Below are 23421 nucleotides of genomic sequence, written 5' to 3' on the forward strand. Positions count from 1 at the left end.
ACTGTATGGTCAACGTCTCCATGTCTTGTTACCTCCCCTCCATACTGTATGGTCAACGTCTCCATGTCTTGCTGGCAAATCCCACCTCACTTCTTCCCAGAGTTCCTCTCTGTACACAGAAATCCCACCTATCCTCTCCTGCCTAGCTAGAAGGTGCCTTGGCAGAGATGCATCTTTACAGTGTACAGAAAGATTATCCCACAGCACAGCTGGCCTCTGTCTGTCAAAGCAGCCGGCCTCTTCAGGATTTGATGATGCCTCAGTTAGTTTCTGTACAGCTTGTTTCTTGTTTCTGTAATAAATTACAGATTAATTTTTTTTTTTTTAGACAAGGTTTATTTTAGTAGCCCTGGCTGTCCTAGGATTCAGTCTGTCGACCAGGCTGGCCTTGAACCCACAGAGATCTGCCTGCCTCTGCCTTCCACGTGCTGGGGTTAAAGGTGTGCGCCACCACCTGGCAACATTTTCAATTATCACAGTGTCGTCACCATCAATTCTGTGGATTCTGTCTCCTTGTTCAAGTATTGATACATGTTACTTTTACTTGTTTCCTGGAGGGGATAGAGTTTCATGAATTTGGGAGTTGTTCATGCATCGGGCGGGCGTTGGGGGTGTGTTGTTTCTTCCTTCCTCTCTGCTCCTCATCCTCTCGCTCCTCCTTCACCTGCCTCTCTCTTCCTCCTCTTCTTCTGTCTTTCTCCTTTCCTGCTTTTAAGGAAGGGACTATGACAGAAATGTCTCCTGTGACATTATCAATTAGAAGTGTGTGTTCCACTAATTATTTTCCACTAATAAGAGAGTCCAGTAATTATTTTCTCTAGATTTGCTACAATTGTCTGCATATTGTAGCATATGTCACCAGGGCCTTCCTTCCCATTATAGCGTAAGTCCTGGTAAAAAGTGAATTGCCTTCAGTTGTTCTGTTAGCTGGTAGTTTGTTAGTGGTTTCACTTTGACAGTTTCACTTCTTTGGGAACGTTGGGAGGGAAAGACGGACAAGATTGATTGAGGCGATGCTGCTTCTAAATTTTTTACTTATTGCTCAGAATCCAGTGGTAAGCCCATTGGGTAACCTGCGTGCAGTTCGGAATCCCTGGGAGTTTTAGGAGGATTGGTGTGTGATGAAGCTGCCAAGAGCTACCAGTATTTACCGGATCACTAAACCATCTGGAACATGATGGTTTGGTTCTGTCCTGTCTGTGGTCAGACCACACCCTTGAATAGTGGTCAATTCCAGAAACCCTACTTAAAAAACTGTGAGCATGTCACATTGTATGCAAAGAAGGATCACCCAAAACTGTTCCTTCAAATTATGGGTTGGAGAAGATGGAGGAGTTTAACTTGGAGATGAGAAGCCTGGGCAAAGACTGTTGATGGATTTAGACAATCATAATAGAAGCCTAAATTGATTATGACAATAAGCCATGCACAAAGGGCCGAGTGTATATTTTCTTACATAATCCTTATAAGTGGGTTCCTCACACTGTCCTACTCAACTGTGTGCTGAGTGACTGCTTGCTAGATCTGTGAAAGGGAATGGGGATTAAATAGATTTTAAAATTTCACTCAACCTAAATTTGTTTATTTATCAGACTGGGTGGTAGTGGCCCACACTTTGCTCCCAATGCTCAGGAGGCAGAGGTAGGCAGATCTCTGAATTCAAGGCTAGTGTGATCTACTGTGAGTTTTAGAACTACACAGAGAAACCCTGTCTCAAAAACAAACAAAAATAAACCAAACCAACAACAAAACAACAACCTCCCCCAATTATGTAGTTATCTTATATGTATGGTTGTTTTGTCTACAATGTCTGTGAACCACATGTGTTTCTGGCTCCCTCAGAGGCCCGAAGATGGTATTGGATCCCCCAGATCTGGAGTTTTAGACAGCTGAGATCCACCATGTGGGTGCTGGGAGTTGAACCCAGTGCTCTTAACTGATGAGCCGTCTCTCCAGCCCCCACTCTTTCTACCCCCTCCCAGGTTGGTTTCAGACTCACAGAGATCCTCCTGCCTCTGTCTTCTGAGTACTGGGATTAAAGGCCTGTGCCACCACCGCCTGGCCTCATTTTTGGTTTTAAAAAATTTTTACCGTTATGTACTTGACTGTTTTACCTGTATGTATGTATGTATGTATGTATGTATGTATGTATGTATGTTCAACACATGCATGCATGGCCATGGGGGTCAGGAGAGGATATGGGACCTGCAGGGACTGGAGTTAGACAGCTGTGATTCACCCTGTGGGTGTTGGGAGTAGAACCCGGGTACCTTGGAAGAGCAGCCAGTGCTCTTGACTGTGGAACCGTCTTAACAGTTCCTGTCAGGAGTATTCCTAAAAATTTTATTTGTCTTTTAATACAGAGGCTTACCATGCAGTCTGATAACTCGATACGTAATTCAGGCTGGCCTCAGTTATGGGTTGATCCTCACTCCTCTTGCTTCTGCCTCCGGTGTTCTTAGAGTCTGAGATAGGTGGGTTTGGGGGGTCTTGCTGGCTAACCGTCTTAGCCCCAAATGACCAGATCAGTTTTAGAGAGAGACGTGTCTAAGAAAGCAGGGTGAGAATCAACGGAGGAAGATACCTGGACTTTGACCCCTGGCCTCCACATGGCCATACACAGGCAAATGCATCCAGATATACATGTATGCACAAACTTCTAACACACAGATGAGAGAGACAGAGAATGTGAGAGGGAAAGAGAGAGAAAGAGAGCCAACTGCAAGATAAGCCTGGTGACACAACCGTAACCTCAGCATTTAGGAAATCAGGGCACAGTTTAAGGTAGAGCCAACTTGAAAACAAACAAGAGACCAAATCCAATCTTCACTGTTCAACATTAATAACCTTGCAAATGAAAATAAAGAGTAGCTTCTAGTTGACGGATTGCCACATTCCCTAGTGCTTCCCTGTTTGTGCAAATTGCTAAATGCTGCAGAATTATCCTGTGCAGTGGTGTTTAGTCAGCCTTTATCAAACACATGCTAAACTGTATCCTCCAGGTCTCCCCTGCACCTGGCCCCCCTCTCTGTCTTACTGCGTCCTTCCACGTGTTAGGACACAGATGTGGTTTCTAGAAGGACGTCAGCAAGACAAAGACCTGAGCCAGGGCTGCTTCCTCAGCACAATCTGGACTGTCTTTCCCTTTTTAATTCTTCAGAATTAAAGGTTTAACATGAACTCTCATTGGTCACAGCTTGCCAGTTTCCAGAGAGGAAGTCTCTTCTCAGCCAAGCCCGACGAGGTCACTGCTGTGAGAGGCAGGAGTCGGTGTGGGGAAGCACCCAAGCTGCCCTGTAATTTATCTCTCAGAGTCAGTGTAGAGACTGAGTAGAAGCAGGATGCAGCCTGTGTGGACGAGCTTCCAGAAGTCTGCCGCCTCTGCCAGGACGCATGCTCAGGATAGCAGTTTTTACACTTTTACGGAAAGGTCCTCATAAAGGATATTCAAATCACGGGACAATTCTGAGAACATCTTCAGCTTGCTAACTTGTTTCCATAGAAACAACTGGGAAACCACAGACACCCAGTGAGAGACAGCATACAGAAGAGAATTGTTCTAGAAGTTTGCCAGGAACAATCATGCATCATGTCTCTGAGAAAATCTAAAGCAGGAACCAGCCTTAGGTGTGAGGAAAGTTTGATTAAGAGTCACAGCCTCTAGCTGGCTGTGGTGGGGCACACGTGTAACCCCAGCACCGGCAAGGCTGTGGTAGGAGGGTCACCACAGGTTCAAGGACAGCCTGAGCTACCTAGTGAGTCCCTGCCTCGAATGACTGAGTGAATACATGCGTGTGTGAATGAATACAAAAATTAAAAATAGAAAGAGCCACAGCCATCTTTATTAATGACAGTTGATCAAATTAAGATGCTTATAAGAGGAACAGATGCTTGGACTGGCAAGATGCCTCTGCTGGTGAAAGCCCTTACAACTGACGGCCTGAGTTCAATCCCTGGGACTCACAGGGACAACCATAGTTATCAGTTGTGCTACAGAATTTTGAACGTTATCTTTCCATCCAACTGAGCCTGGTAACCACTGTTGTGTTTTTTGCTTCTCTTAAAAAAATATTTATGTGTATGGGTGTTTTTCCTATTTGTATGTCTGTGTACCAAATGTGTGCCTGGTGCCCATGGATGCCAGGAGAGGGCTGCAGATCCCCTAAAACTGGAGTTGTCGTCTGTGGTGAGCCACCTTATGGGTCTAGGAATCAAACCCCAGTGCTCTTAACCACTGAACCATATCTCCAGTCCCACATACTTTTTATGAGCCAGAGTCTTTTTTTTTTTTTTTTTTTTTTTCGATTTTCAAGACAGGGTTTCTCTGTAGCTTTTGGTTCCTGTCCTGGAACTAGCTCTTCTAGACCAGGCTGGCCTCGAACTCACAGAGATCCGCCTGCTTCTGCCTCCCAATAAAGGCGCACCACCACCGCCTGGCTGTAACAAACTGGCCTTAAACTAGCTGAGGATGACCTTGAACTTCAAATCCTGGCACTGCTTCCCAAGTGTTAGAATAGCAGGCATGCACCTCCATGCCTGGTTTTTGCTAGGGATCCAACCCAAGGCTTTGTGCATGCTAAGCCAGCATTTTACCTTAGACTGAGTACAGCCTAGCTTCTTATATGTTTTTTTGGAGACAGGATCTTTTTTTATTATTACATTTAAAATTTTTTATGTATATGGTTAGATGGCAGCTCATGGAAGTAAATTTCTTCCTTCCGTTGTGTGGGCCCTGGGGATTGAACTCAGGTCGTCAGGCTTGGCAGGAAGCACTCTCCTCCCCCAGCCTTATTGATAGCTCATGAGGCAGATCTTGCCTTGTTGCCCAGGCTGGCCTCAGACTCATGCAGCCTGCCTGTTTTAGCTTCATGACAAGCACTGAGATTAAAGGTGTGAGCCATTGTGCCTGGCCTTGTGCTCTCAAAGTCATTGTCTTAGTTTTCCCGTGGGCAAACACACAGCATGTATCTGACCAGGCCTGGAATAGCTTGGCTAACGTGGTGTATTCTGCTTCTGCCACATCTTTTTCAATTTTCTTAGCCCTGAAAGAAAATAATTCTAGAGCAGTTGACCCCCTTGGGGGCTCCCGTGTTGACAGTTAATTATACAGAAGGTCATTAAGGTCGCAATGATGTAAAGCTAGGGTTTTTTGGTTGTAGCTGTGATTTTGCGTCCGTGTCACCACAGATGAGGTTCCTTCCTTCCAGGCTCTCCCTGACTCTGTCCTTCTGTCTTTCCAGGGAAGAAGAGCCCAGACCTCGGGGAGTATGACCCCCTCACCCAGGCTGACAGTGACGAGAGCGAAGACGATCTTGTGCTTAACTTGCAGCAGAAGAATGGAGGGGTCAAAAACGGGAAGAGCACCCTGGGGGACCTGCCCGATGCAGGGGACTCAGATGCAGACGTGGCTGGGGCTGCGAAGCCACACCTGTCAGAAGCTGTCCCAGAGGGTTACCCCTCGGAGCCCCTTGGGGGTGTGGAGCAGAAGGCCACCTCTCCCCTGGTGTCCTACGTGCGTACGTCTGTCTTTCTGCTGACGCTGGTGATCTCGATGGTCCTGGTCCTTCTCTGCGCCTTCCTCGTCCCCTGTCCTCCCAGAGACCTGCATAGCACTTGGAGCCGACGCCTAGGCTCCCAAGGAGGTGAGTTGCGGGATTTTAAGACAAAAACCTGTAAATTTCCATACGTTAGTACATTCAAGTTTTCCTCCAAGTCATTTTGTTTGCTTTTGTTTTCAAGACAGGGTCTCACTGTAGTCTTGGCTGGCCTGGAACTCACTACCTAGACCAAGCTGGCCTTGAACTCACAGAGATCTGTCTGCCTCTGCTTCCCAAGCACTGGGACTAAGGGCATGTACCACTCTGCCCGGCCGAATTTCTTTTTGGAGACAGTGTTTCATCACTATCACCCTGACTGGCTTAGAAGTCACAATGTAAACTGGGTCATTCCTGGACTTGTGGCAGTCCCCTGCCTTAGCCTCCCAAGTGCTGGTTTCACAGGCGTGCATCACTGTGCCTGGCTTTCCCTCCAAATCTTACAAATGAACATGTGTTATGCAGTCTTTCCATGTGCATGGGGTTGCCCAGAAGGTGAAGGGTTTGAAATTAAACTAAAAGCTAGATTGCTGTGCCTCTGAGCTCTGTTCTGAGTTCTCTGGTGGCAGCTTCAGCCTACAGTGGTGCTGGTGTGTCCAGCACCCAGCTGAGGAGATAGGACATTGCAGAGACCTCCGAGTTTCCCGACCATAAGCCCTTCTGCCCCCTCCCCCTGCCAATTCTGCTGCTGAGTTTAAGCTGATGATTAATTTAAAGTTTTGCCACATTGGTGTGTTCATTAACTTTGCCTCTTTGAATTTTATATAAACATAATCACAGTCTTCTGTGACTTTTATTCTACATCATTTTTGAGTTTTGAGACAGAATCTTAGTATGAAGTCCAGGCTGACCTTGGCCTTCAATCTTGCTGCCTCAGCCTTCTGAGTGCTGGCATCATAGCCATGTGCCACCACACCGGGGTGCCACCACTTGTGGGCACCACCACACCTGTGTGCCACCGCACCTGGGTTGTCAATACAAGCTTTGTGCTTGTTTGTTTCTGAGCTGCCCCCTAAGATATAGGCTGGTCTTTAACTCATGTGTAGCTGAGGATGACTTTGGAGTGCACAGCTTCTTGCTTCCACCTGGGGGTTCTGGTTATAGCACTTGGTGCCACTGACTTTACCTTTCTGGGAAACAATGTTATTCTGTGTTGAGGTGTAGTATATAATCTGTAGTATAAGGAGCGGCAGGCTGTTTTTCGTCCTGCCTGGCTCCCAGCTGCCCGGCTAGCTCAGTTGGTAGAGCATGAGACTCTTAATCTCAGGGTCATAGGTTCATGCCCCACATTGGGCGCCACTCTGTTGTAAAAAAGAGCAGCGGGCCGCTTCCCGCCGCCTGGCTCCTGGCTAGCTTTACCCAAAATAATTACATGGAAACTGTATTCATTTAAACACTGCCTGGCTTGTTAGTTCTCGCCTCTTATTGGCTAACTCTCACATCTTGATTCAACCCATTTCTAATAATCTGTATGTCACCACAAGGTCATGGCTTACCGGGAAAGATTCAGCATGTCTGACCTGGTGACTTCATGGCGGCTTTCCGTCTCTGCCCCCTTTCTCCCAGCATTCTGTTCTTTCTACTCCACCTAACTAGGCTGCTGCCCTATCAAAAGGCCAAGGCAGTCTCTTTATTTGACCAATGAAAGCAACACATAGAAAGAAGACCCTCCTACACCATTGAGGGTTGAAGCCAAGGTCTTGTGTATACAAGGTAAATACTCTATCACTCCACGTCATTTTCAAAGAGATGCTTCTGAGACTAATCTGCTGATGCATGGTAGCTAGAGTATTAATTTTTACCAGTGTCTAATTTTCCATGTTAGAATATCCTACCATTTATTTTTCTATTCTGTTGTTGATAAGCAGTTAAATGATTTCCAATTGTTTTTAAAAGTAAGCGATTCCAAAAACATTTTTTTACGTTTCCCTAGGGTTATGTACAAATTTCCCCAAGGCAGAAGCCTAGTAAAGCTGTCTGTCAAAGGGTGCGGGTGTGTTCTTTCTAAGCAGGTTTTACATTATTTGCTGAAGTGGTTCTACCAGCTTGCACTTCCAGTCTTGTCTGAATTCCCTGCAGGTCTGGCAGGCATTCTCTCACTCCTCAGGCACAAGGAGGGCATCCTCCTTTATCTTTGTTCCCCACAGGACTAGGCAGAGCTCCAGGCTGCCCCCCCCCACCCCCTTGGCAAGTGGGATGGTCCTGGCTCCCCATGGCCATTTTGGCCTTGAGGGTAGGGTGACTTGATGGTGCCAGAGCAAGGTTTCAGAAGCCGGGTGGTGGTGTCGCAGGCCTTTAATCCCAACATTGTGAGTTTGAGGCCAGCCTGGTCTACAAGAGCTAGCTCCAGGACAGACTCCAAAACTACAGAGAAACACTGTCTCAAAAAACCAAAAAAACAAAACAAACAAACAAACAACCCAGAAGTCAGGTCCCACAGCCTTTGCTGTGGGGTGGGGTGAGGCTGGTATTATCTGTAATCAATTTCCCTGGCTGGGCTGTACCCTTCCTGGGCCTCTGGCCAGGGAAGGCAGGTTTTTTAGGGGTTCTTTTGCCCTGTGGCATTTCTGAGTTGCCAGTTGTTTCACTATACCTTGTCTAGTGTGGCCAGAAACCCCAGGCTTCCATACATTACCATTATCATTCCCTGGGTCTCTAGTCAGTCTAACTTAATGTTTGCTATATATGCTGTCCAGGGTTCTGGGCAGGGCCAAGGGAGATGCTTATTTCTGCTGCCTGTTTGGGAATAGACAGTCCCCCTGGGCCGGGAGGGGTGCTGGCAGTGTCTGCATCTGTCTTCTTTCTAACCTGGCAGAAGAGAACTAGTCTGTGGTAACTGGCTCAGGCCCTTTTTGTTTCATTATGTGTACGCCAGGCGGGGACCTGTCTCCCCTGGAGTTGGCTGACGTGAATAGAGATGGCCTGCGGGACGTGCTCCTCTCCTTTGTGACAACCAGGAATGGGACTGAAGGAGGTAAGAGATGCATCTGGAGGCTGCCAAAGGGGAGGTGTCAGCCGAAGGACAACTTCCCAGGGACAGTGTGTGAGAGGCTCTGCAGGCCACAGGTCACTACAGATCCACCGTGCGTGATGTGCCTCATCAGAAAGTTCCTGAGGTAAATAAAGATCAGCACATGAAAACAGGGCCCAGAATGGTGGTGCACCTGCGCACCTTTAATCCCAGCCCTCAGAAGGTGAAGGCAGGGCCAGTTTCTGTGAATTCAAGGCCAGCCTGGTCTGCATATCGAATTATAGGACTGCTGGAATTAGAGGGATGCTGTCTCAAAGTGACCCCTGCTCCAAAAAAGAAAGAAGGGCAAGAAAGAGAGAGGAAGGAAGGAAGGAAGGAAGAAAGGAAGGAAGGAAAGAAGGAAGGAAGGAAGGAAGGAAGGAAGGAAGGAAGGAAGGAAGGAAGAAGAAACCAGAGTGCATGGAAGTTTGAGGGATTTTAAGTGGTCACCCTGGCAAGTGAAGAAACTGGTTTAAAGAAGTGACCCCAACCTTGGGTTTACAGCTTTTAGTAATTAGGTCTGAGTGTGGTTTTCCCGCCAGTTTGGCAGCTGCATCTGAACCTACTTATATTTTAACTATGTCTGTGTCTTGCAGTCAGCAACCTATCGCTCATTCCAGGGCCTGGTGGGACTTCTGGTCCCTCTGGTGCTGGCTCTATTGCTGTCGCTAAATGTAGTTTTTAACTAAGTCTCTATAGTGCTAGTTACCAATAAAGACTCAGGAGTCAGATGTTGGGGTGAAAACCTGCTAGCTCAGAGGCTAAGAAGCCACCAGCTTCCTTTTTGTCCAAAGACCCAGCAAGAGAGAATTTTTCAGCTGTCCCAAACCAGAAAGACCAAGAAAGTCCAAGTCCCTCCCTACTCCTTCCTCTCTATCTCTCTTCCTGACTCCTCCATACTTTCTGTGGCTAATTCCTGCTAATTAGTTGCTGGCTCCACTCCTAGGTTGATTTTATTAACACAGTCTCAGGTTTCACAGTGTGATCAAATATCCTGCAGAGTGTGTGTGTGTGTGTGTGTGTGTGTGTGTGTTGGGGGAGGGGCAGAGCCAGCCTCACAGGTCATTCCTCAGGAACAGCCCACATTATATTTTGAGACAGTGTCTCTCTCTGGCCTGGAACTGGGTAGCAGTCCTCAGAAGCGGCCTGTTTGCTTTCCTAGCACTGTGATATCAAGAATGTGCTGCCTCTCCAGGCTTGTTTATGTGGGTTCTGGGGATTAAGCTCAGGCTTTCTTGCTTGTGCAGCAAGCACTTTACCAGCTGAGCTATCTCCCCAGCCAGTTTTCTACTCCCCTAAATTACAGTGAAGGTTGATTCTACCCTGTTCTCGCAGTACTGGCAGGGTTGGTCATGGCTTATGCACCTTTGCACGCAGATGTCTGGGCTGGTGGCTTCTCTTCCCCCTTTTCCTTTCAGTTTAATTCTTCAGGCTTGTCCTCCAGGGAAGGCTAAACTATGTGGAGGATACTTATAGGCTCCCCAGGTAGCTAAGTGGGACTTACTTCCCTGGCTTCCTCGCAGCTGGAGTTGGAGCAGACTGGCAACAGACTTGACCACCACCATAGCAGGTCTCAAGCTAGCCCTGTTAGAGAACTAACTGTCTTGATTCCAGTGATCTCTCCCTCCTTTGTCCCTGGGGCATTGACAGCTCTGAGGGGCTACACTGCCACTGGTGGGGGTCCTCCACCCTGAGACATCTTTATCAATAGTCTCCTTGTCAAGTTCTCCATAGTTTACACTAGCTGAGCGTGCTGTTTCTGGGACTCGGTTACACCTGACACCCAAAACAAGCAAAAATGCCTCATTTTCGTAATAGTTACACAGGGTCCTAATTTGCCCTCAATGTGTACTAAATTGGCAATGACTGTGGCACCAGCTGATGTAAGGACCCTGCCCAGAGAGTGAAGAAATCCTAGGAAGAGCTTTTGAATCATTTAGGCCCAGAGTGAGCACTCAGCATGCTTTAGGGATTTCTGTACCGTACATTCGCCTGGTATTACCAAAAATACCTTTTGGAAGCATGTTTGATATGTGGCTTTGTGACAGGAAGAAAAGCATTGGATCAGACTGGAAAAGTCTAGAGGACAGTACCAGGTAGTACCAATTGCTACCTCTGCAGGCCACTCCGTTTCCTGTTTGAGGCTGTGTTGTTCAGTTAGCACTGCTGATGGACAGGAAAAAGCTTTGCAGCTGATGGTGGCTGAAGTAGAAAGTAGAAATGAGTCAAGATGTCCGCTCCTGAGAGCGAAAGTAAAGCTGGCAGGAATAGTGACCACTCTTAAGTCAGAGCTGCTGTGGTTCCGCTTCCTTGGACTTGGATCCTGTCATCCCAAGTGTTCTTCTCCTGCCCGGGAGCAAACCAGAAAGCTGCAGCCCCCCTTGCTGCCTGCTGCTCCGTAATCTTCAGGCCTGTTCTGAAAACACCCTCTTCTGCTGGGGACGAGGGTTGGGGTTTACTTCGGATGCTGCGTGGATTCTGGGTCAGCTTGTGTGTGCTCCTGCCCACGCCTTTTCCCCCTTCAACAACCGCTACTCAGGGTTCTGGATGTTGCTCCTGTCCTTTGGTGTGTGCATGCATGCGTGTGTGCATGTGTGTCATGGTGCACTTGTGGAGCCAGAGGACAACTTGTAGGCGTTGACTTCTCCTTCTGCCATGTGAGAATCTGGAATAGTGGTGGGGACTGGGGTCTTCAGGTCGTCAGGCCCGGGAGCAGATTACTTTACCCTCCCATTTTGTTGGCCTTACCCGTCTTTTGCTCAGCTGTTTTGTGCAGCAGGCATCCTGTAATGAGTTGAGAAATCAGAAATTAGTGACTGTCTTCAAGGATGCCACTGTTTAGTGTAGGCTAAGGTGGCCGACAGACAAACAGATGTGCTGGGAAAGGTGCCAAAATGGAGACATGGTGAGGCCCTGTAGGAAACTCCACAGCGGCTGCTCTTACACTTGTCCTCCACGAGGTGGGAGGTAGGAGAGATGACAAGTTCTGTGTTCACACCTTGTCAGAAGCAAAGGAGGGACAAGCACACCAGTGTTCACACCTTGTTAGAAGCACAGGAGGGAGCTAAGCACACCAGTATGAGCCCCTGCCTCAGCAGCCACCATTCACTTCTGGGTTTCAAGTGTCTTGAAAACTCACCCCTGACTCTCCTCTCTTCTGCCCCACCCTCCTCTCTCTGGCATGCCTTTAGGTGGTGGCTCACAACCAACTGCAGATCTTGTGTGTCTTTCCGGGATGAATGGCAGCACACTGTGGTCCAGTCCCCTCCCAGAGGAGGCTCAAGATGTCACATGCTTGGATCTGATGCCAGGAAGCATGGCCAAAACCATCTGCCTCGTGACAGGGACACGCAAGATGCTCAGTGCATTCAATGCGACAACAGGTAGAGTGAGTGGCCTGGAGCTTTGCTGTGAGCCTCTGGGTTTTGTATTTAAAAAGCCTGTGGGGGACGGGGAGGAGAGCTTTGCTACTCTGGTTCAGAAGGTGTTTATTAAGGGAAGGAGATAAAGGGCTTGGGCAGGTGGAGTTAACAGAGATTCTTATGGCAACCTGTTTGGTGATAAGATAAATTCTTCCCCAAACTTGAAGCTGCTGGGGTGTGTGTGTGTTGGGGGGGGGGAGGCTTGGATTGTGAACAGTCTCTCTGCTCTGCTCTTTGTACAACAGGCGAGGGAGTGTCACCTCCTGAATTATGCTGGTCCCTGTGTAAACCTGGGTGCTGACTGGATGCTAGGGCTAAGAACTGGACTGGGGAGGCTGTTGATGTGACCCTCTGAGGTTCACAGGATGAAAGTGATGGAAATGAGCCCAGTGTAATAAAGGTGTCTCCTTACAGTGTGCTTGTCACAAGGCCACTTGAAGGAATGTGACATCCTTCCTACATTAGAGGTGCCATAGTGGGGTGTTTTATTTTGCCTCCTCCTTTTTGAGACTCTTTTTTTTGTTGTTTTGTTTTTTTGTTTTTCGAGACAGGGTTTCTCTGTGTAGCAACCCTGGCTGTCCTGGAGCTAGCTCTTATAGACCAGGCTGGCCCTCAAACTCACAGAGATCCACCTGCCTCTGCCTCTCGAGTTCTGAGATTAAAGGGGTGTGCTGCCACTGTCCGGTCAATTTTTTAAAATTTCAGTAAATATTTTTTTATTTTTATTAATTTTTCATTTATTTTACATACATACCACAATTTCCCCTCCCTTACCTCCTGTTCCCTCCCCATCAGAGACATGGTTTTACACTGTGCCCCAGACCTTGAATTCATTAGATCTTCCTGCATCAGCCTCCTAAATTCTGGGATTTAGGAGGTGTGACATGCTTGGTTAGTGGGGTACCGCTGAGTGGGGGAAGTTTTATATATATAATGTGTGTGTGTGTGTGTGTGTGTGTATGATCTCTTGGTAGAGTGATTACTTAACATGCCCAAAGTCCCTGGTTTGACTGCCAGAATCACTTAAACTGGGCATAGTCATATAAACCTGTAATCTCAGCACTCACTTAAGAGGTAGAAATAGGATCAGAAGTTCAAGGACATCAAGGCTAGCCTGAGTTATATGAACACACACACACACACACACACACACACACACACACACACACACACACACACCAGTCACATGCTGCAATTTCTCTGGTGTGGCCTCCTTAGTGGTTGCAGTGCCCCGTGACAGACACATTCCTCAGCCCTGGTTAGTGAGCTCCTATTTGCCAGGAAGACTTAGATGTCTCTATTTGATACACAGAATCCAATCCAGGTGTGTGGGGCTGGAGAGAGCTCAGCAGTTAAGAGCACTGGGCTGCTCTTGCAGAGGACCCTGCTTTAGGTCCCAGCAACACAGGGTAGCTCATAACCAGCTCACAATCAGTTCCAGGGTGTCTGATGCCCTCATCTGACCTTCCTGGCATCAGCACACACGTGATGCACACACATACATGCAGTCAAACAGTCACACACATTTAACCAAACAATGAAGGAATGAATTAAAATCCAGATGTGGGGTTATTACATGGAAGTATTCCCATACGTCCAAGGATTTGGAATCTCGCTTTCCGCTCCTTTTGTCCTCAAACAAAAACTAAAGGGGAAAAGTTGGGAGAGGCTGCTGTACCCTGCTCAGCCCTTTGAGTTTTCTTTTCTGGCTGGGAAACGCTGTGGCTGCCTTTTGCTGGGCCGGAAAGCAGAAGTGATCTGCCTCTCTCTCCTTCCCCAGGGAAAGTCATGTGGACTCTAGACCCGGACCATCTGTCTAATGGCACCTTGGCCGCCCCTGTTGTGGTGCTGCCGGACCTGGACGGGGACGGTGTCAGAGATCTGGTGGTGCTGGCCATCGGAGAATTGCAGGTATAGTCTCTGTTTCCAAAGGTTTTTAATTTCTTATGGGGATTCCTTTCAAGTGTTGCGATATCTGCCTAGAACCTTGTTTCTGCAATGGTTTAGGCTGAAATAGATTCTTTTGGTGAGGTTAAGTGAACCAAGAACATTCCAAATTCATTTTCCATGATACCACTGTGGTTCTGAGGACTGTGGTGTGGGAGAGCTGTGGGGGCAGATGGCCTGTAAGTAAATTCCTTCTGCAGCTCTCTGAAGCTTTGTGGCCTTGGGCAAGCAGTGCTGTAGTTCCTACGCCCCCGTCTAAAGTAGGAAGTTATATCTCCATGTAGGAAGCTTAGGAAAAGTAGAGCTAACAAATTAAATCCCTAGAAACTGCCTATTTTCTACTCTGTAAATGTAATATTAGTTTACTGTATTGGAATGGGACAGAAAGCTCATAGGATGCAGACTTTGAATATAGCTCAGTTGCTGGCTTAGCATGCATGAAGCCCTTGTTTGGTCCCCAGTATCACATGAATCAGGTGTGGTGGTAATACCTTCACACCTACAGAAATGCAGAAGGACCAGACTATATAGTGACCTTGAGATCAGCCTGGCGACACAGAAGGTCCTGTCTCAACAACACCCGCACACAGGCGCTGCACCTCTGTAATCCAGCGGGTCAGCCTGGGCTGCATGTTGAGAATCAGACCCGCACCTTTCTGTTTCATCAGTGACCAAAGGAAGGTGCTATAAGGGGACAGACTTCCAGTGTGGATGTGGTATCTTACATCTATAATCCCACCACTTGGAAGCTGAGGCAGGAGGATTGCCATAAGTTTGAGGACAGCCTGGTCCTGGTCTACTTAGGAAGCTCTAGTCTGTCTGTGTTCCACAGTGATGGCATGTGTCACTCAATTCCTCCCTTCTCCCTCAAGAAAGATAGCCCTAACCTAACCCAAGCTCTATAGATCAGGCTGGCCTGGAACTCACAGAGATCCGCCTGCCTCTGCCTCCTGAGTGCTGGGATAAAAGGCTTGGACCCCACAACCCAGCTGAGATCCAGTTCTTTTGTTTTTTATTTTTGTTTTGAGACTTTTAGGGACAGAGTCGCTGTGTAGCTCAGGCTCACTTTAAACTTCACAATCTTCACCTCTGTTCCCTAGTGCTGGGGCTTCAGGTGACCTTAGTCTTTTATTTTATTTTATTTTCTTTAAGATTTATTTATTTATTTATTATGTATATTTATTTATTATGTATATGTATATGTCTGAATGTATGCCTGCAAGCCAGAAGAGGGCACCAGGTCTCATTACAGAGCTACCTTGTGGTTGCTGGGACTTGAACTCAGGACCTGGGAGAGCAATCAGTGCTCTTAACCTCTGAGCCATTTCTCCAGCCCTAGAAATCTTAGTCTCAATGCCCCATCTGTTTCTTATACCCAGTGGCATTGAGGGGGCATGGACCAGGCTGTCAGGACCCTCTGCACTGTGGGGCCCTTGGAGAACTAGCTCGCCTGCTCTTAACTCTGTCTCTAACCGGCCTGTTGCTCAGCTGCCTCGCAGAATTTCCTCATTTGAGCAGTAGTGTGCACGTAATTGGACAGTCTCCCTTCTGCCTGGGAGGGACAGCTAGAACCTATGATCAGAGAGGGCCCAGGTGTAGAGCAGCATGAGGAGCCCTGTGAGCCACAGACACAGGGAGGGAATGTAGTTAGGGCTGTGGTTTAGAGTGGTGGAAGTCTTAGGTCTGGGTGGAGTATGAACTGAACTTGACAGAAGGACCTGCTTTGGGGTGTAGGGTCTGGTCTGGTCTAGCATGTTAGGGAGAAGGGACTTGAGAAGCCTGTAGTTCTTGCACTCACACCATCCATCAGTCTGAGTCTGAGTCCAGACCCCTGGTCACATGTGGCCCCCTCAAGCACCCAGGCTAAGGTGAATGTCACACTCTGGCCCAGCCCCTGGGCTGTTTGGTTGGGAGATCTGTTCTTCCTAGTGGCTTCCAGTCACTGTTCCCACCACAATTCCATTTGGCGTCTTGGAATGAATCTGGTGTCCACCCAGTTCAGGAAACCCAGTGGCTGTGAGCCTGGCCCCACTAAGCTGGTTGGTTACTCCGAAGACTGAATACCCACAGTTTTTTTTATACAGCCCTCTCAGACAGGGAGCCCCCTTTCCCTTGATCCCAGTCTGTCCATATGTCCTGTAACATGCAGTGCCCACATCTGTAAAGAGTTCTGTTCGTGGTTATCTCAACCCGGGGATACTAATAGGTTTCTCCACCAGCACAGCCAGATCAAGCCAAATTTAAAAAGTATAATAACAGATTCATTTGAGCAAAGTAACTCCTTGGCAGGTTCTCCAGTCCCAGAGATGGCCTGCACCCACAAATGACTTTAGAGAGTGTAGGCAAGGAGTGACAACGTGTTCGCCACAAACTGGGTTTGTGCCCAAGTATGATCAAAAGCTGAGTGCCTTAGAGGTGCCAGACTGGGCTTTGGCATCTTTCCTTTGTTCAGAGTCTCTCTGAGTGGGTGGGATTTGGACATAGAGAGACAGGAGTGGGGCTTTCTGGGTTGTGCAGGGGCAGCCTGGAAGTTCAAGCCAAACAGATACCGTTACTTCTTTTACAGGGCTTCTCTGAGTAGCCCTGGCTATCCTGGAACTCATTCTGTAGACCCAGCTGGCCCTGAACTCAGAGTCCACCTTCCTCTGCCTCTAGAGTTCTGGGATCAAAAGCTTGTACCACCACCAGGTATTTTTTTTTTTTATTTTGTTTTGAGACAGAGTTTCACTATGTAGAGAAGTCCACCCTTCTTCCTCACCGATACTGGCATTAAAGGTGTGTACCACAACACGTCTTTCCTTTTAAGGTCTCTGCAGGGCAGTGATGGTGCACGCCTTTAGTCCTAGCACTCCAGAGGCAGAGACAGGTGGATCTCTGAGTTCAAGGCCAGCCTGGGTCTACAAAGTAAATTCCTGCACAGCCAAGGCTACGCAGAGAAGAAACCTTGTCTTGAAAGACAAGCCCTGTAGAGCTTGGATTGCCCTACAGCTTACTATGTAGACCAGGCTGGCCTGGAACTTGTGGCAATCCACTTGACCCTGCTTCCCACACCCAGATATTTTGTTTTGTTTTGCATGCCCAGCTTCTTCTTTCTTTCTTTTCTTTCTTTCTTTCTTTCTTTCTTTCTTTCTTTCTTTCTTTCTTTCTTTTTTTTTTTTGGATTTTTCGAGACAGGGTTTTTCTGTGGCTTTGGAGCCTGTCTTGGAACTAGCGCTATAGACCAGACTGGTCTTGAACTCACAGAGATCCGCCTGCCTCTGCCTCCCGAGTGCTGGGATTAAAGGCGTGCGCCACCATCGCCCGGCTTCTTCTTTCTTTTAATGCAAGCTTGATTGCTGTATTTGTAGCTGAAGACTTTCTAAGCTTTGCTCCATGTTTATAATCAGTGAAAGCACTCATCTTTTAATTAATCAATTAATTAGTAAAACAGTTTTTTCTTACAATTTGATTCTGACCTTTCAGAGAATTACATTTGTTCTGTAGTGTGTCAGCTCTTCCTCCCAGCTTTGTGGTACATTTATTTCGTTCATCTAGTCTTTGATAAGAATGTTTTAGAGCCAGGCGGTGGTGCGCAGGCCTTTTATCCCAGCACTGAAAGGTAGGTGGATCTCTGTGAGTTTGAGGGCAGCCTGGTCTACAAGAGCGAGTTCCAGGATAGGCTCAAAAAAAAAAAAAAAAAGAAGAAGAAGAAAAGAAAGAAAAATGTTTTAGAATACGTAACGGCAGAGTGCGATGCATCCTGTAAAAACTCCACTTGAAGTTACCGTTGACAGAGTATGCACTTTATCTGCCTGTGCTGTAGACCATACCCATCTATCTTCTCTGTAAGAATTTGCCAGGCAGTGGTGGCACACGCTTTAACCCCAGCACTCAGAGGCAGAGGTGGGTGGGTCTCTGTGATCTTGTGGCCAGCCTGGTCTACAGAATGAGTTCCAGGACAGCCAAAGCTATTATACAGAGAAATCCTGTCTCAAGAAACAAACAAAACAAAACAAGAGGTTTGAAATGATAAACCTTGTCAAAACCTTTTGAAAGGGCTGGGGAGGTAACTTAGTGATATTTCAGAGGACTGGGGAGGTGACTCAGCAGTCTTTTGGAAGACCAGGAGGTGACTTAGCAGTCTTTTGGAAGACCAGGAGGTAACTCAGCAGTCTTTTGGAAGACCAGGAGGTGACTCAGCAATCTTTTGGAGGACTGGAATTTGGTTCCTAGTGCTCATATCCTGTCATTCACAGATGCTTGTAACTTCAACTCAAGCTCTCTGACGCCCTCTTCTGGCCTCCAAGGGCACCTGCTCACATACAGCATATACTCAACAGACAGCTACATATATGTAAATAAAATAAAAATAAATGAAAAGAAAAAAAATTCTAGAGCTGGGGCTGGCTAATAAACTGTGTTAAATTCCCTCACTGTTTTTTCAAATAATTTTTGTTGGAGCATAGTCATTTCCTGTGTTGCTTGTGACAGATTTCATGCTAGACTAACAATAGAGAGTAGTTTCTATGGAGACCATACCACTGGAAAAGCCTACAGTATTATTTACTAGCTGGCCATTCACAGAAAAGCGAATCTTTTTTTAAAAAATATTTATTACATATGCAGTGTTCTGCCTGCATGCACCAGATCTCATTATAGATGGCTGTGAGCCACCACGTGGTTCCTGGGAATTGAACTCAGAACCTCTGGAGGAGCAGCCAGTGCTCTTAACTGCTGAGCTGTCTCTCCAGCCCTGGAAAGTGAATCTTGAGAGTGATGTCGGCGGTGGCCACGGCCAGGCCAGACATGTGATGTTAAGATGGAGAATTCTGTGGGCTGATGCACTGATGCACCTGTGTGTTGGCCCTTTCCCATTACTGTGATCAAATGCCTGGCAAAAGCAACCAAAGGAAGGAAGGTGTTACTGTGTCTCACTGATCGAAGAGGCGTGGTAGCAGGAACATGAGGCTGCCAGTCACCTTTCATCTGAGTCAGAGAGCAGAAAGAGATGAAGGCTATACTCAGTTCTGTTTCTTTCTTATTACAGTTTCATTTCATTTATGTGTGTGCATGTGTTTATGTGTACGTCTGTAGCTGTTACCTTGATTCAGGAAATAACCAGGCTAGCTTAAAGATAAACAATTATATTTTTACTTATTATAAGGGGAAACTCCTCCTCAAGAATGGAAAGTCCAAGTTCTGCTGTATCCCACAGGAATCACCCAGAGAGGGCAAGCACCGGTCCGTCCCAGTTTTTCTCCTTGGCTTCAAGAAGCCACACCTTAACTAGGTTCCACTTCTTAAAAATGATTGGTTAACAAAGCTTCCCCCATCACCCCCCTTTTTGTCTAAACAAGATTGATCCAAACCCAATACAACTATATACAATGGGAACAGATCCCAAGTATAAAATTACAAACAACATAAGCAATATTAAGCAAGGAACACATGACAAAAGTTTTAATAAACATTCTAGTTCAAGGAGTCTATAAATATTGCATCAGAAATAAGCTTGGCTAAATCATGAGGAAGGTAACTACGACTATCTAATCTTCAACCCCATCAAAGACCTGAGAAGGGAAATAATATTATTTGAGCAGGCAAGAAGTGCAATCAAGCAGCTTCCAAAGCGAGCAATATATGACGGAGTCAGTTGGCTGCCTGAGCAATCATTCAAAGTCTCATTTGCAACGTTGAAGCAACCAACTTTGGCTAAGACCTAGAATAACTGACAGACCATTTTCAAAGGCAAGAAAATTTTCAAAACCATCTTACCCTGTCTCGGCAGGATTTGACAGTCCTCGTATCCATTTCCGGATACTATATATCTTGTCAGTGGTTGAGGCATGGGCATTTCTTTGCCCAAAGGCCAGTTTTTGCCAAGAAGAAAACAGGCTCCAAGTGGAGTGTCTTCAGTGCTGAACATTCTCTCGGGAATAGATCGGTGCTGCCAGGAGCAATTGTGTCTCATGTCAACAGAACTCTAAGTTATTTAAATGCCATTTTCTACAGCTCTTTGAAGTGGTTGAAGATTATCTATCTATGTAGAATATAATCTTTATGTATCTAAGGAACCCGATTAGTCTAACTATACGTGTGACAAACATAGATGACTATTGATCTATAATTCTTAATACCTTTATATCTTAAAGACTAAGACAATAAACAACTACAATAAATGAGGACCATGACCTCCAAATGTAAACAATGTATAAGTATCTTAATCAGAGGTAGAAATGTACATTGCAATATGATAAATTTATATCAATATATAAAAAATGTTTTAAGCAGAGGTAGAAACATGCTTAATATTCAGTATAATTTAACTTTGTATCAATATATAAGAATCTATACCAATGTAATTGCCTATAAATAATAACTCACAAGTATTCACTCTATTATTCACTATTATTAGTGTGAGGAAGCTCATACTAATCTATTATCCCATCCAATTTCACCCCCCCTTTTTTTTCTTTTTCTTTTTTCAAAGAGATCCCTGAGCCTATAAAATTTTCCTTACAACCCCTAACTCCAATAAACTCTGCTGTGACAGGGATTCTACAAAAAAAAATCTGCTTAGGCAAAAGCAAGCCTGTCTGGGCCGTGGAATGGCCAGGCCATCCACCTGTTAGGCGTGGAGCTTAAATTCATGTGGGCACCAAGTGATGAACGGGTGCGTGAAAGAAATCCCACACTAGCGCAGAAATGAGAAATAGATATTTAGGGGTAAACTCACAAATCAGAATTCTCTGCTTGCATGGTGGACAGAGATCAAATCCAACAATCTGAACGAGCAGCCAGGGCAAAGGAAAAAGAAGGGGTGGACACAGGCTCTGCATCTACATATGTAGTATAAGAGGCCACGCCCCAGTAGTCGGGTAACCACAAGCTGCAAGCCTTCCTACAGCATACATCTATATGAGTGCGTGTGCACATGTGTGTATGTGAGTGCCCTACAGGGGTAGATGACTTCTGATGGTCCTCATAATTGAACCACAGTGCTTATAACTGCTGCACCATCTCTGAAGCCCAGGATATCTTACTATTATTCAGTCAACGCCCCAAGCTGATGGGATGAAGATACCTACAGCTAGGGTTGGTCTTCCTACGTTGTAAACCTTTCTGGAAACGTCTTTAGAGATATACCCAGATGTGTTTTCCTTGTGATTCTAATTCCTACCAAGCTGACCATCGGGGCCTCTCTGGTAGATCCTGGCTCTTGAGTAAAGACCCTCTGTAGCATGCCCAGAGTCAGACATTAGGGGGTGAAAGCTGAGAAATCAGAGAAGCAGAGTAGCCAGCCACTAGAGAGATCTTTTACCTCTACTGAGTTCTCAGGCCAAAAGGGTGATTCTGTCCTTTGACTGCATCCTCAAGATGGCAGTGAGCTCCTGTCTCCTCCGGCCTTGAATTCCTCTCTCCGCCCAGCCATATCCCTTCCTGTCTCCATTTCCCTAGTGCTGGGTTTAAAGTTGTGGGACTCCCAAGTCCTGGGATTGAAGGTGTGAGCCATTAAAGGTCACACCTGCCTGACCTCTAGTGGCTTAGCTCTGCACACTGATCTTCAGGCAAGCTTTATTTGTTAAAACACAAACAAAACATTGCTACAACCCTCCTTGCATCAGCATATTATATTTAGCTCCCGGCCTTAGGAGAGGATATAGCCAGTAACTACTGTGTTCCATCGTCTGAGGAGTCCTGAAGATACTCTTCACACATGTCTAGTTAGAGAGTACACATTTCCCCCATTTTTTTATTCCCAGGGGAATAAGCGAGTAAGTTTGGCTTTGTGCTTTTCAGCATAGGAAGAGTTTCAGAGCCCTTAGCTCATAAGGCATTAGGAAATGAAAGGCTTACATTAACACATTCCATTCTTTTTATTTCTTCAGCCAGATCTGTGTTTTCTGCTGGTTTCTGGCCGGACAGGGAGTCCCGTGGGCCGACCTGTGAAGTACAACATCGTGGGAGTGGGGAATCTGATTGGTCCCCAGGTTTACATCACCACCAGTGGGGCTGTCTACATCCTGTTTGGCTTTGGTAAGAAGCAAGGCTGACTTTGGCTTCTGCTCCCTTGGTGTCGGTGGCTAGGTCTCCCGTGAGATAGGACGATCACCCACACTGGGGTTCGCTGGTGTTGGCTGTTTTTCAGGGCGTCTCACCTACTGCAGGTCATTAACTATGGTTTCCCTTGATGCTTTCTCTGGAAAGGGGGCTGCCCAGCATCCACTTGATCAGTTCCCCATCACTCCCAAGTGGCACCAGTTGGAGTGGGCTCTATTGCACCCGTGTGATCTGTTGTGTGTCTCCTGCCCAGAACCCTGCCCTGGGATAGCCTGGGTAGTTGTTTTAACCCCAGCTTCTCAGTGTTGACTCTTCCTGTGGCACTAGGAAATATACAAGCTGTCGCCCTGCGGGACATTTTTGTTCAGGCCCAGAACCGAGACAGCTCACCACCCTCTCTGCAGATAGAAGAGCCGGAATGGGAGAAGCGCAGATCTGTCAACCTTTCGGAGCTCATCGATGTTTACAGGTGTGGCTGAGATCCGCCTTTGGCCACAGTGAGGTTTTCTGGGGACTCAGGCAGCTGGAGTATCTGAGCTTGGGTTAACTGGTGCCTAAGAGCAGAGGTTTGGGCAAAGTGAAGCTAACCTTGAAATATTAACTCCTGATCTGCACAACACAGTGAGAAATTCTCTTTCCTGAGCTGTGGAATGTTGGGTCTGGCATCAGTGAACAGAGTTTACTTCATAACTGGATTCCAAGAATGGGTATTAGCTATGGGTCCCAATCAGAACAGCTAAGGGGATCTATTTATAAATATATAAATATATGGAAAAATCTATATGAAACCTTTGACCTACTCTTCCCTATACTTTTCTCCCAGTTAAAGAATCATTTTGACAGAAACAGGAATAGCAGGCACGAAATCTTGTGTTTTTTGTTTTCTGTTTGTTTTTAATTTTTATTTACTTCTCAACTAAGAGCATGTGGTTGTCACATGCAGTGATCCATATACTTTACCTACATAGCTGTTGGTCTGGGTAAAAGTTGTTATATTCCTTTCTGTCAGAAATTTCAAGTCATTTCCTAGCATTTTTTCCCTCAGGCATTATCAGATTTTGATGGAATGGTTTCAGTAGTGTAGAAAAAGAAATAATTTAAAGTAGATGTCAAGCGTTATTGTCTTAAGTTTAGTGTCAATTTCAGGCCACCTGTCCCGATCTCCATCTGTCCTCCATCCCATTATCCTTGTCTCTGTTACTGTCCCCAGAGTGTCCAGGTAGAGAGGTATCACATCGCAGCTTTGTTTTCTGAGTTCCTTTTGAATGTGCATGGAGACAGAGGATGAGATTCAGTAGGAATGACCACGTGTGTGGACCTTTCTGGAGACAGAGGCTGAGATTCAGCAGGAATGACCAAGTGCATGGACCTTTCTGGAGACAGAGGCTGAGATTCAGTAGGAATGACC

The 23421-nt window shown here is 46.5% G+C and overlaps 1 protein-coding gene across 2 annotated transcripts in view; it reads left to right on the forward strand.

Annotated features, from left to right (window-relative positions):
- The window catches only part of Fam234b (family with sequence similarity 234 member B), a 40077-nt gene that overhangs the window by 7722 nt on the left and 8934 nt on the right, over nt 1–23421 (forward strand). Inside the window, exons 2-7 of one of the 2 annotated variants that reach the window (XM_026787919.1) lie at nt 5241–5642; nt 8440–8568; nt 11796–11987; nt 13807–13937; nt 21842–21989; nt 22341–22482. In XM_026787919.1, the coding sequence (XP_026643720.1) occupies nt 5241–5642; nt 8440–8568; nt 11796–11987; nt 13807–13937; nt 21842–21989; nt 22341–22482 (1144 nt within the window). The remainder of the gene's footprint in view (nt 1–5240; nt 5643–8439; nt 8569–11795; nt 11988–13806; nt 13938–21841; nt 21990–22340; nt 22483–23421) is intronic. The other variant, XM_005364506.3, reaches the window with a different exon arrangement.

The sequence above is a fragment of the Microtus ochrogaster genome, assembly GCF_000317375.1.
Source record: "Microtus ochrogaster isolate Prairie Vole_2 chromosome 14 unlocalized genomic scaffold, MicOch1.0 chr14_random_2, whole genome shotgun sequence".
In the NCBI taxonomy this organism is placed as follows: Eukaryota; Metazoa; Chordata; class Mammalia; order Rodentia; family Cricetidae; genus Microtus; species Microtus ochrogaster.